At 37.4% G+C, this 13,670-nt stretch overlaps 1 protein-coding gene across 1 annotated transcript; it reads right to left on the bottom strand.

Moving 5' to 3' along the window:
- Window positions 1–8,030: 8,030 nt before the first annotated feature.
- Window positions 8,031–12,405, bottom strand: txnipa (thioredoxin interacting protein a). The gene is made up of 6 exons (XM_077196495.1): window positions 11,579–12,405; window positions 10,926–11,001; window positions 10,689–10,836; window positions 10,086–10,445; window positions 9,661–9,975; window positions 8,031–9,370 (listed from the first exon to the last, which is right to left on the bottom strand). The coding sequence occupies exons 1-6, from the start codon at window positions 11,832–11,834 to the stop codon at window positions 9,323–9,325; spliced, it is 1,203 nt and encodes a 400-aa protein (XP_077052610.1). The 5' UTR covers window positions 11,835–12,405; the 3' UTR covers window positions 8,031–9,322.
- Between the last annotated feature and the right edge of the window lie 1,265 nt (window positions 12,406–13,670).

Raw genomic sequence — 13,670 nt, 5'->3', positions numbered from 1 at the left:
CATTCATTCATTTGTACATTAACAGCTGAAATGTGTAAGATGTTGCACTACAAATAGCTGTCACTGAGAATACTTATTCCTCTAAATAAGTATGAAATGGATGTGTGTAGTTTATATCAGTTTTACAGTTTCCAAACATAGTTTGGAATGGATTGTATGGATCATTGTTGCCTTCCTCTGCTTGTTTCAGCCGTTGCTCTTGCATCCAAAAAGTCCTAAAGAATTTTTATGTGTTTATCTTCAACCTTAGGGATTAGTCTCATGATGGGTACAGGGCAGAAACTGTATGTGGACCAATGAGAAGTCCTGTCCTTCCGTGCTTGAGGTATCTGTCAGTTGTCCTGGCATCCTTATCTGATGGTGTTGGACCGCCAAGTCCGCCTAGATCCAATCAAAATGTAGCAAACCTTTCTCCACTGTTGCATTAAGAGAGGGCCCTGCCATAAACCTGGAATGTAATGTTCCCTACATGTGGTAGAATGTATTCACATAACAAGGTCAGCATTCTTTGTTTCTCAAATGGTGTGCATCACATGCTTATATACAGAAGCTCCAATAAATCATATGCTACGATGAGGAGCTACAAACAAGCAGAGGAAAAAGAACAGCCGGCATTTCATTACCGAACAGGAATAGGAGATGAGTTTCCATTACAGTAGGACAATGGAGAATCACCTTTGTTCCACATGGCTTGATGCCAAGCTTGCATAATATGACATCAAGACAGAGATGTCAACCTTGCACTGTCCCTACCTGCACCTTGCACCTGCCTCTACATCTAAAAAAATTACAAACATTGTTATGCCACTTATGTTTTGTTTTGTTTTTTTTGGCAAAAATAGACCCCTCACAGGCCTTTCAAGACTGTATGTGATCACATCCGCTCACCTCAGCACTGTTAGACTAGATACAAAAAACAGACAGAGAAAGCATGATACTTTACTTAAAAAAAAGCTATATTTAGATATAGGAACAATTGCCTGATATTCAGATAATAATAATAATAATAATAAAACACTTAAAGGGATTATGATTATATTATTTTACCTTACCTTTCCTTTAGTGTATAGCTGTTTGTGCATGTAAACTATCTTCAAAGTTATAAAGCACAAAGTCTACGTCAAAAGGACTTAATCTCCCCAACAGAAAACACTTGCCTGAAACATTTCGTTTGTTCTGCCATTATTTCCGTGACTATAGCTATGTCACAATGTTACACATTTGGGAGCTAAAACCCTGTTACGGTAAGAAGCCTCACATTTCTGACATATGCAAGTGGTTAACCAATTGACCAATGGACAACAGACTGGGCTAGCTGACCATGCTTTTTGGAAAGGTGGGATATAAAGAGACAACAAGCAAAATCAGAGGCTGAAAAGAGGTGCTGCAGCAATGTACTGCAGCAATGTACAGTATAGATAAATAATATTTTTTTATTTCATGTAAATGTTTAAAATGATGAACTTGTAAATGAGCATAATATCTGCACTTTAATACTAACATCATTGTTTGTTTGTTTTGAACAGACAAGAGTTCAGAAAGTTTACTAAGTCTATAAAGATCAATATACAGTCTATATAAATAGCTCTTGTGCTATTCCCAGACTGGCTGGCATGGCTGGCTACTGATGGAAACAAACCAAACAAGCATTGTGCCCCTGGTGTATCAGATAGACGTCTGAGCTGTCCTGAGTGACAGCTTACAGAACTCATAAGTCGTTTCGTTTGTTGCACAATTTATTTTTGAGCTCTCTAATGGAACATATTTAAGCAGGCGCATAGGTATGACGTTCAGCGCTAAAAAGTCTGAGCATCTGATGATAAACAAACAGTGTACATGCATCATCAGTTATATATATTTAAATTACGGGAAGTCCTTTGAGTGAAACTGTTGACGAGGTTGTGTATTTATAAGGCAGAAAAGAATGAAAAGGTCAAGTGGCGTCTGTTAAGGAAATTACTTGATTTTCCCTCTCATGAATGGTAGATTAAGGATTGGCTATAAAGCAGTAAGAATGAGGGTAAAGGTGAACGGAAGAGAGAGGGTTTTGAGGCTGTCACATGTGACTTCCTGTTTTTAGAAGCAGCTGGCACCTATGTCATACAGCAATCTCGGGTTTCTTATGATGGACTGCCTGGAGTAATACACAACCATTCAAAATAAAGGTTCTTTATTGGCATTTATGGTTCCATGAAGAATCTTTAAAATCCATGGAAACTTTAAATTGTACAAAAGGTTTTCTAGTTGAAAAACTTTAGACTATTCTTTAGATTATTTTCTTCACACTAAGGAAATAGCAGTTATTTTAAGAACTGTTAAAATGTAATCATAAATTGATGACTTTATGATGATTATTAGTAGAGTGGTGCTTGCACCTGCAAAACTCAATGCAATGGCATTGTCTTTGGTGCTTTTCAAGCCATTTCTATGCAGTTAAGTTTTTAAAAAATGTTTTAGGTACGTTGCTTGGGTGTTATGGGTGGTTAATAATCAATCAACAGAGCCCCTTCCCTTGTCCCTTCACAAAAGTCCAATCACCAAAACATCTTCTCAAAAAGTGGAATGATTTAAGGTATCTCTCATGCCTGTAGTTAACTGATAAGACCTCAAGGAGGTTGAGGACCAAATATCCCCATGCACAAGGATAGTATACCAGTAAATTTTGACCTAGCGGGGACTTTATTTTTGGTCACCTAAGCTAAGTGTGCATGTGTACATGTGTGTGTGTGTGTATGCGCACGCGCGTGCGTGTGTGTGTGTGTGTGTGTGTGTGTGTGTGTGTGTGTGTGTGTGTGTGTGTGTGTGTGTGTGTGTGTGTGTGTGTGTGTGTGTGTGTGTGTGTGTGTGTGTGTGTGTGTGTGTGTGTGTGTGTGTGTGTGTGTGTGTTGTTTATGTGATCGCCCTGAAGTTTTCGAAGAAGGGCAGAACTAATTTTCCATTCTCAGTTTGGCTTAATGACTCCATGAATAGCATTTCCATGATGGGAAATGGATATGGATGGAGCAACAATGCTGGTTAGAAAAGAGAAAGAATGGAGAAAAGACTGTGTGTGTACAAAACATTTAAGCTGATTAGTTAGGCTACATCAAAGATAGTCCCCTAAATCTCCAGTGTATTTGACAGTCATAAAGTTAGTCCAGTTTGGCCATAACAAATCATCACACACTGTCTGCAACCCAGTGCTGCATTTCCAAGAATTGACAATGACGCAAGAGAAGGTCTGTGAGAAAACATATTTACCCCTGTACCCCTGACTATACAGAACATTTAACCATGCATGTGCTAACCAATAAAGAGAGAGCTAATAACACTAGCTGGCCAAAGTATAGAAAGAAATGGGTGTGGCCAAATATTCTGAAATATATTTGATACTTAAGCATAAAATCTGTCTCATTCATTTAATTCTTATTTAATGTATTTCTATTCATTTAATTTTATTTAAAAAATACATACAATAATTTCTAAATAAATTAAATTAAGTAAGATTATTACATTTATTTTACATTTATGAAATACATTTTATTTAATTTATTGATTAAATGTAATGTAATGTAATGTAAGCATCACTATTAGCTCCTAGGGATTTGAACAAGCATAACTCATCAAATTTGTGATACTCACATTTTCTTTTTAAAAAAATTCATTTTTTTATATATAGGTTAAGCCCAAGTGAGTTACAAGTGACATTTCTCAGGTATAGAAAAATCTATAACCTCTGGCTGAATACTAGAGACTGAGTGCTATGTTTTTGACATGTCTGGTCGAACTGTATGCTTCAGGCAGTGTGAAACTATGAATCTATTAATCCATAGATAAGCACACCAGTAATCCTGAATTGAAACTGTCTCATGGCTCTAAAATGTTATTCAAGGCACTCAGTTTAAAAGGTTAATGTGCTGATCTGGTGTTGAAGATAATGATAATCTATAAAAACTTATAGTTTTAAAAAGTAGAAGTGGCTTTTATTAAAATTTTTAGAGGGGGAAATGCTGGTTTGACAAAAGAGCAGAGGAAGAGATTTATCACCAGCTTATGAACTTTCACATTGTTTAAAAGATTCTGAATAACGTACGGTCATTGACTTCTTATTTGTGAAGCTTTAAATGGCAAGAAAGGGCTTGTTTCCTCCCAGAGGTCAAGAAAATATTAGTTTAAAGTCAAAGGTCAAGAATGTCTGACCTGTCTGTCTAAATATTCCCACTGAATTGTTTTCAGTCATGAAACAATAGATCTGTTTGCTTTTCGGCAATAGGTGCAAATCTACATCAAAAGTGAAACCTTCCAGAAATGTGCTTAATTGTATTAACTGTGAACTTGTAGTGTACTTCAAATCATCAAATTATATTTTTAACTATACCTACAGATAATATAATACTAATGAAAGAAAAGGCCACTCAAGTGTCCTTAAAGAGAGTACACTTTCAAGACTCTTAACCCCTTAACTGCCGGTCCCATTTTTGGGGCATGTACCCCTAAATTACATTTTCACTTTAAATGGTCATACATCTTGAAAACTTTGGAGCACAAACTTAAGTTTGGTCTCATTTTAAAGGAGACAATCGGCAGATTATTGTAGAAGTGAGGGGAAAAAATGAAAGTGAAAAAGGTTTAAATTTTATGAAATGTAAATTTATTTTACATAAAATATATATTTTACAAAACATGTTTTACTTTAAAACTGCAAGAAAAACAAAGCCATTAATCTGAAAAATTATGTTTTGTTCCAAATTTGAGGTTGATAACTCAAAAAATTAGCTTTCAGTGAGATTTGTTTGTTTGGGGCGCAGTACCAAACTTTTCCACTATACAACCAGACTCCATTGGTGACCATATAAGGACTCTTTCATTTCCACATATGTTTGAGTGATCTGAAACGTATATTTTCATAATTTTCATACTATTTATGAAGTAGACAGAAGTAATATGGGCAGTTTGACTGTATTTGATTTGAATTCAACCTCTAGCAAACACATAAAAGACATAGGCCTAGCTCACAGCTGCATTATAAATTGAGAATCTGTCATTTTTTCTTTATATTTATATTAATATCTGTATTATCTTATATTTAAATCTTTTTGTATCTTTATATTATATATTTTTCTCTATCTCCTTCTGTTCGTAAAATTACAGCAGAAAATTACATTTTAAATCTAATTCTGTTCCCTTCATGTAGCTTTCATTTAACAAATATTACAGCTCATAAAATTTTCTTTATTATAGTTAGCCTATAAAATGTATTGAAATGTATTATCTTCTAATTAAAACAAAAGGCTACTAAATGTTAAATAAAAGGAATTTTTAATCCAGTACGCCTAAACGGCACAAGGATTGAATGGGTTTGCCGAATATTTTTTTCTTATAATACGGTAGAATTCGTTATTCATTTTGAAGCCATTATCCATTTCCAAATTAGGAATTTGGGTCAATATGTAGAAACAGTGAATCTTCAAAGTTTCAACGTAGACTGTCGGCCACTGAGCACGTAACATGTACCTCAGTGCTCCTGAGGCTGTTTCAAAGGTGTAGTTTTAGAAAATAATGCTAAGCATTTCCCAAAAGGCATGTGAAAGGCATCCAGCATATAATTGAACACAAGACGTGCCTTGTCTGCTCTGCCTGGTCACCTGGTCATTATGCATGGGCAATGATCCGATGATACTTATACCTCCCCTTGTGTTTAGGCACATCTGTAGACCTGGCTGGTCATGGTACATATTAAGATCACAGTCCCATATACCCTTGTGAAAAACTACTTTTTAAAAACGAGATATTATACACTTTAAAATAATATGCTTGAGTGTGAACTGAATGTAATGTTTTCAGATCCTTAATGCATGTTAATTTAAATGAAAATTTAAAATGTATTATAGTTGAAATTTATATTAAGTGAAATCAGCTGAACTTTAGAGTGCTTTTTGACTCACCTAAGAATGATTTTTTTAGTGTACTTAAGTGTATTAAGAAACATAGTCATGAAAGTGTACTCTCTTTAAGTGCACTTAGAGGGATGGTTCACCCAAACATGAAAATTCTGTCCTCATTTACTCACGCTCAAGTTGTTTCTAAACCTGTATGAATTTCTTTTTGAACATAAAAGAAGATATTTTGAAGAATGTCGGCAAGCAGTTAATGGGCCCCAGTGACTTCCACAGTATTATTATTATTACATTCATTGGGGTCCATCAACAGCACCAGCTCCTAAAAATAATACTAACGTCTGTGAAATCTTTGGACTTCAGAGTCAAAATCTCAAAAAATCTTGGTACATCCACTTGTCCTTGATGAGGCTGTGTACTGCATCTGCAACGTACAACAATATGTTATGCAATTTAGAAAAGAACAAATAAACATCCTAATGTCAGTTACACAATCTGAAAAACACACACACACATGTTTGCATTCTAGAGTGTACCAAAATACAAGAAACACTGGATTTGTCAGTTTAGACAAGATTTCTCCAGTCAAACCAGCGTATGTGTAATATGGGCTGAATTAATATGCTGGGAACCACATATTTTATACAGATATATCAGGGTTTTCCTGAGGTAGATGAACAGAAAGCACAAGAAGGAGAGGACAGAGAGGGGCTCATTCAACATGTGTTTTGCACAAGATAAACAGTTTTGCGCTTATCGCTTATTACTCTGCCGCAGCAGGGCACGTCTCAACAAATGCTTCATGCGCACAAGAAAGAGAGCAGCACAAAAATGACGTGAATGACTTGACCCCTCTCCAACTCTACAAGACAGAAAAACTGCTTAAGCAAAGAAAAACAAGATATGAAGGCTGGATCTGATTCATGTGATAAAAATTGTGCAGGGTGTCTACTTGGGATCAAATTTGGATCAAATTTAAAACATTTTTCAAAATTTAGACCAACAGAATTGAGTGTTTTGCCATTTTTCTCGCAAGAGAATGTAAACTACATACAGATCAATAATCACAAATAAAAACACCAACATTATGGGTAATTTGGATGTGTTTTACCAGGGTCCCGGAATCCCTAGCAACATCCCTGGTTTTACTGAATAAGCCTTGCTTTCGGTCATCGATCAGATCCCGGTGTTTGCCTTGAACAAATATGAACATCCGGTAAACGTCTGTTTACCTTGCATTGATTCAAAACTCAATTTTGGTCTCCTTGGTTTCCACATTTAAAGGAATAGTTCACCCAAAAATTAAAATTCAATCACCATTTACTCACCCTCAAGTTGTTTCAAACCTGTATAAATTTCTTGACTCAGCTTAACACTAGGAAGATATTTGGAAAAATGTTGGTAACAGATCTCTGGCCCCATAGACTACCATAGAAAGAAAAAAATACTATGGTAGTCAATGGGGCCCAAGATCTGCTTGGTCTTTCTTTTTGAACAAAGACATTTATACAGGTTTGGAACAATTTGAGAGTGAGTAAAGAATGACAGTATGTTTTATTTTTGGGTGAACTATGCCTTTAAATCTTCTCTTTAACCAACCCCTGAAAATAAACAATGACCTGTGACCACGAAACAATAGATCTGCAGAACTGTTTTTGATTGGAGAAAGAGAGTTTTTTAAGGGTTTTTGTAATGTTTTGCTATCTTCACCCTCTGACACAGTCCATATCAGTAAAAAAATTATTTTTGCATGTGATAAACCTCCACCTCAATGCTAATGCCAAATAGATATTTGAATGGTCAATTACTGACCCAAGACAAGAGCTCACCTACATGTTCTGACATACGGGTCTCTAGATAAACCCTCAACACAAAAATATTGGATTGCTTTACTCGTTTGATGAGCTAAAATAAAACTTCCACTCAATAAGTCACACGATTTGAGGTGTGATTAATGTCCATAGCACAAACTGGGCAAGTTATAAAGTTTAATACTTCAAAATCCCAAAAGTGATGCTTTCCTAAGGAAACACCACTAATTAATCATCTGTTAGAATAAGCATTGATCTCTGATATTGATTAAAAAAATGTCTCTTACACCCTGTTTGTGTTTTTGATTTATGAATACTTCAACTGAACAAAAGAATACAGAAATTTTTATATCTTAAAAATTTTATTGAAAACGAGTGGTCATACAAAAAAAAAACATTTTAATTTCGATACAAAAAGGATACTTTGCATGATTTATAATAACAGTAACAGTCATTTCACACTTAAACATCTTACACAACACACAGACACACACGAGAAGTTAAGGAAGATATCCACAAGTAAAAATGTTGATCAAAATGTCTTCAGGATATGTCTACACACAGTGCAGGTTCTGGTCTCGCATATGAACATGGTCAGGGCTCGAAGTCCAAACAGACCCTAATTTTGGCACTTGAAGTATTAAGTTCTTTTTTGGCCTAATGTTCAAGTCCACAGTGGAAGAGACAACATCAGTGGAGCCCTTTCTTAGGACGAGGTTTTGAACGCATTACAGTACAGAGTCTTGCAATGCCTGATCCCTCAGCGAACAATTTTGGAAGACGAGAAAAACAAAACAAAAAACATAGGAAATCTCCCTGCGATTAGTGATACAGCAACTTGCATCCATAAAAAGTGCATTCAAATGAAAAACAAAACACTGGTTCATTATAGACTGACACTGCATGATTTTCCCTTGATGAAAATATCAATATACTACATTTCTTCTTTACATTTCAGTAACTTAGAATAATATATCTCTGCCTAGCACATTGACTTAACCTCACAACCAAAATAAAAAGAAACAAAAAAACAAATGCATTGAAGAATGTTTCTACAATTGAAATATTTCATCCCCGCAAAAAACAAAACAAAACCTTTGGGTTGTAATGGAATGATAACGAAAATAAGCTGAATGCTATTGAATGATATGTTGGGGCCTATTAGAAAGTACATGAACACCAATAGGGAAAGTATATGTGTGCTTAAATGGCTATAATGCGGCACAATCAGTTTGCACCTCAGCAGTAATCTTGTATCAAGAAAGAGCAGCTCAAACATAATAAAATACGCATCGCCAAACAGTCTGTGCGCCCTTTTTCAAACCCTGAAACAGCATCTGAAGTATGACAGACACATGTTTAACTTGAGTGATGCATTATATAAGATGTCTGTCAGCAATGCAGGCACAAGTGAGCTTGGACTTCACTCCTTTTTCCTCTGAACTTCGACTAGCTCATCCTGCAGAGGGGCCACTCGGGTCCCAAAATCCTCCGCTCCATCTTCTCTTCCATACATCCATAAGACACTTCTCAAACCACTTCTGATCCACATGGTGAAAGCCCGGAGTGCTTAGAGTGGGAAAAAAAACCCTTTTATGATGGGCATCAGTTCAGTTCTAGAGCTGCTGGGTCGGTTCAGCAGACAGGAAGCATGCGGGCGTTTCCGTTGAATTCCTCCTCCACCTAAACGAAAGAAAAACAAAAAATGTGATCAGTTTTTTCATTGATATTCAATAGCGAATGGTATTCATATTGTATACACTAAAGATGCAATCACATTAGTGCTATTTTGGTAATATTTCAAAGGTTGGTCAGCACCACGTTGCCAAGTGACCAACTTAACCATGAGCAAAATCTGCGTGGAGAACTTTTCCCACCTCATGTCAAACTCCCAAATGTGCAAATTCTTATTGAAATTTCGCCTAGCAAAGGTAAATGTGATCGCACCTTAGGCGAATATACTTTACACTCACCTCAGAATAAGTGGGGAGTACGGGGAACTGGAATTGGGGTGCGTTCATGAAGATGGGACTGTCTCCTCCATCATAGTCATCCAATAGAGGTGTGAGAGGTTGATCTAGGCTGCAGTCGCGTGTAATGTCACAGTAGCTTGGTGGGGCGGATGACGGCATTCGCAGGGACACCCAGCTCGCCGACGCTGTGCTGACGGAACCATCCTGGCTGCTCATACTGTTGGTGCGGCTACCAAAGCCATTGTAGGGAACGGTCCCAATAACCAGAGGCAACTCCAGAATCAACTTATCACTGCCAGGGATGTGCATATAAATCTGTAGATAAAGGAGAACAAAGACCTTTCAATAAGTGCCTACTTTGTAGATGAAAAACACAACATCATGCAACTACAGTAACTGCAAAAAAAATAAAAAATAAACCTCACCATGAGCGCATATTCCACTCGAATAATGTTGCAACCTAAGATGGAGGGCTTGATCTTAGGCACACGAATGCTCTTCCCCTGCCAGGCGTCGCACATGCCAGAGATGATATGGTTGCCACGCACTGAGGAAAGTTTTTGCCTGAAGACTTTGGTGCGGCTATTGGCCTGGTAGGTGTGCTTGGCGATGATCGCCGCTTTTGGTACCACGATGCGAGAGCAGGTGTTCTCAAATTTGGCATCAATGCAGATCTCTTCGCCCTCGCAGAAGCCACGCCTGTCAATCTTGGCATTCAGAGAAACCTGGCCGTCGGGGATGAACATGCAGGTGACCTTCTTCTCCTTCATGCCTCCAGTAGGGGACTGGTGATTGATGGAAATACAGATATGATTAACTTGCACGCCAGCTTCATGAGGACACAGCTAATTATTAAATTTATAAAGGATATTTTCCTAAATGGACAAAGTATTACTATTGGAAGTGAAAAAATCAGAACAGCGGGCTCTAGAATTTCGGACAAGCCCAACCAAAAGTGATGATATATGGCCTAAAGCTCATCCGTTTTGATATCAGTCTAATAAAAGATATTATTATGAGGAACTCACCAGCAAGTCTGGAGTGTTGACATCCAAGGGCTCTTCAACTTCAAAGTGTTTCTTACACTCCAGGGCAGGCTGAGAGGGTCTTTCCATCAAAGCCTTCACAAAGTATTGAACAAACCCAAACTTGCCCTTGTAGGAAGACACCAGTTGCCTGTTGGGATAATTACATTTGTATTAATTTACAGGCAAATGTGACTAAACGGAATGGAATGCCTAGAGCTTGTCAATTAGAATGCTTACCCTTGTTGAGGAAGCTCAAAGCCAAACGAGTATTCGTATTTGTTGCCAGGACGGAGAACAACCGAACCATCTGTGTCTGTAAGAAGCAAAGATAAGCATATTAGTTTTGGACAGTTTCGAGAGATCTTCAACAAATGAAACAAAACAAACCTACTAAAAACTTTAGCAAAGGAACCCCCTCACTAAGGATCTTACTTTGCTTTCAGTTAGGAGCTATTGTTTAAATGTTTTGCAATGACATTTAGGACCACTTTCATATGGCTAACACATTATCGGTTGTGGTATAGTTAAGTTAGGTTTAAGGGTGGCTTAAGGGTCAACAGTGTAATTATAGAATAGTACAATGTAAAACATGTTTTTACACAATAAGTTCATTGTTTAAAATGTTTAACTTAAATTGCAGCACTTTATTTTACAGTCCTATTCTCCATGTAACGTTACATACTATGTACGTAAACGTTACTTATTATAGTAATTGCAATAACTGGGTAAATGTTAGTACATAGTATTTGAAGACTAAGCGTTAACAACTTATTTTTGAATATCCAGTATTTCACAATGAACTGCCACATTCCAACATCAGCACCATACCAGCAAATGCATCTATCAGAGCACAGTCAACATTAAAAGAAAAATAAACCGTTTTAAATCACCTGCGGGATGGTCGTCCAAGTGGACAACCTCTTCATACTTCAGATAGTCAATTTCTTCATGGCATCTCTGTTTGCCTTTCGCGTAGTCCACTTTAGCGCATCCAACTCCCACGACCCTCATTGCCATCACCTTGGTCACCTCCGAAACCTCCACCAAGATCTTGCCAGCCACTTTATCTCCACTGCAGTAAAACGTCTTGGATGGATCGTTGAAAACGACCTCAAAGGCCTTGACTCTTTTTGTCATCGCCACCATTGTGATTTACAAGCTAAAAATAAGTAAGATACGCGCCTCTATGCAACTAAAACTTGGTAACTGTTAACGTTAAATCAGCTAACTTAAGATATTTAGTAAAGTTAGTCCTTCAAAAGTGCATCCAGTCTTAAGTCCAAACGGATCAAAAGTTTGGTAGGGAATGAATTACATCAAATTAGTGCTTTATGGCTCGCATGGTTCGTATAGAAGCTTTGATCACGCTGGGCTAGGCTAGGGTTTTATACTCAGACACTTCTGCCAGTGACTCACTAGGCTTGTTTACCACTTCAGCTGTTCATGTGGAAGTGGAATGCACTGCATGGCTCAGCGCATGCACAGCGCTCCCATTGGTCGAAATTCGGTGTTTATGTCGTCACTGGCCAATCACGGCCCAGAAGCGGCGCGTGGACACCTCGTGGCTGAGAGCGCAGAGCGAGTGCACGGCAGCTGCGGGAAGGGAGGAGGCACTGAGGAGGAGTGAACCTGATTACGTTTCTGAACAAAGCAGCGTTGGAAAGGGCATGCCCAACAATTTGGAAAACCAATGAGAAATTCTACCAAAACCTTATGTGAGCTACGTGCAACGTTTGGTTGTAGATGTGTACCAGGACACAGGGAGGAGAGAGAAAAAGGCGGTTTTCCCTTGAAAATAATACAAATAAAATAAATTTGGGTGTGTTAAAGGAAACTGATGCCACTGCTGTTACAAACTAGGTTAACGTCCAATGACTAAGAGGCACCTGACTATGTTTACAAAATTAGGGCTGCATATGTGTGTGGTTACGAATTCAGCACAGATTTGTATGATATATGATGACAGTTTAATGCACTGTTACACTAATCGACATGTTTGTCATAGTCCTAGACGAAGTGCACCCCTCTACCTTTGCCTTGGGAGAGAGATGCTTCAGGGCTTTGATATAGCTACTGTAAATGATATGACATGGGGTATCACAGAGGGAACTAGCACATTCGTGTCAATGTAAGAACAACTTTGTTTAATAAAAATTACATAAATTACATTTCTTGCGTTTTTATTTATTTAATTTTTGTAAAAAATAATTCTAGGTCTAAACCAGGGATGTCCAAACTCAGTCCTGGAGGGCCACTGTCCTGCAGAGTTTAGACACTCTGCAGGACAGTGGCCCTCCAGAACTGAGTTTTAAGATTAAGTACAATACAAAAAAGAGCAATTTGGTTAGCAAATAAAGAAGGATACCATGATAAGCATGCCAATTTGTTGTATTTAAAATTGCACACTCTAAAGTTTAATGATCTGGTTAAATTTAGGACTGCACAATTAATCTATAAAGCAATAAATAAACAAATACATTTGAGACAACATAGGATTCGGACAAAGCTTAAAAGTATGTGTATTTCTATTTGTGGGGTACTTTTTTGGAATGGTCTTAGCAATTCGATCAAACTAAGTGTTAGCGTTGCAATTTAAAAAAAGGTATAAACGTTTTATATTTGATGAGTACAGAAGTGGTGAAGGCGAATGAAAACTCATAACTTGTAAAGCATGCTTGATAATGGTTTCTGTTTAGTCTTTATCCTAATTTCAGGATAAAGCATTAGTTAAATTAGTATTTTTTTCTATATTATCTTAAACATTAAGTTGGATTTATCTTGTCCGTTTGTGATTTGGTTTGGGTAGTAACTGGGGGTAGGTCCTGATAAGCCTAGAGCTTCTACCTATCCCATTTCGAACAGGTTGATTATTATGCTATATATATACACACACACACACACACACACACACACACACACACACACACACACACACACACACACACACACACACACACACACACACACACACACACACACACA

Source organism: Siphateles boraxobius, unplaced genomic scaffold, assembly GCF_051911475.1.
Source record: "Siphateles boraxobius isolate OS27281-9 unplaced genomic scaffold, OSU_SipBor_1 35, whole genome shotgun sequence".
Lineage (NCBI taxonomy): Eukaryota > Metazoa > Chordata > Actinopteri > Cypriniformes > Leuciscidae > Siphateles > Siphateles boraxobius.
This window is presented reverse-complemented; position numbering and strand designations above follow the sequence as displayed.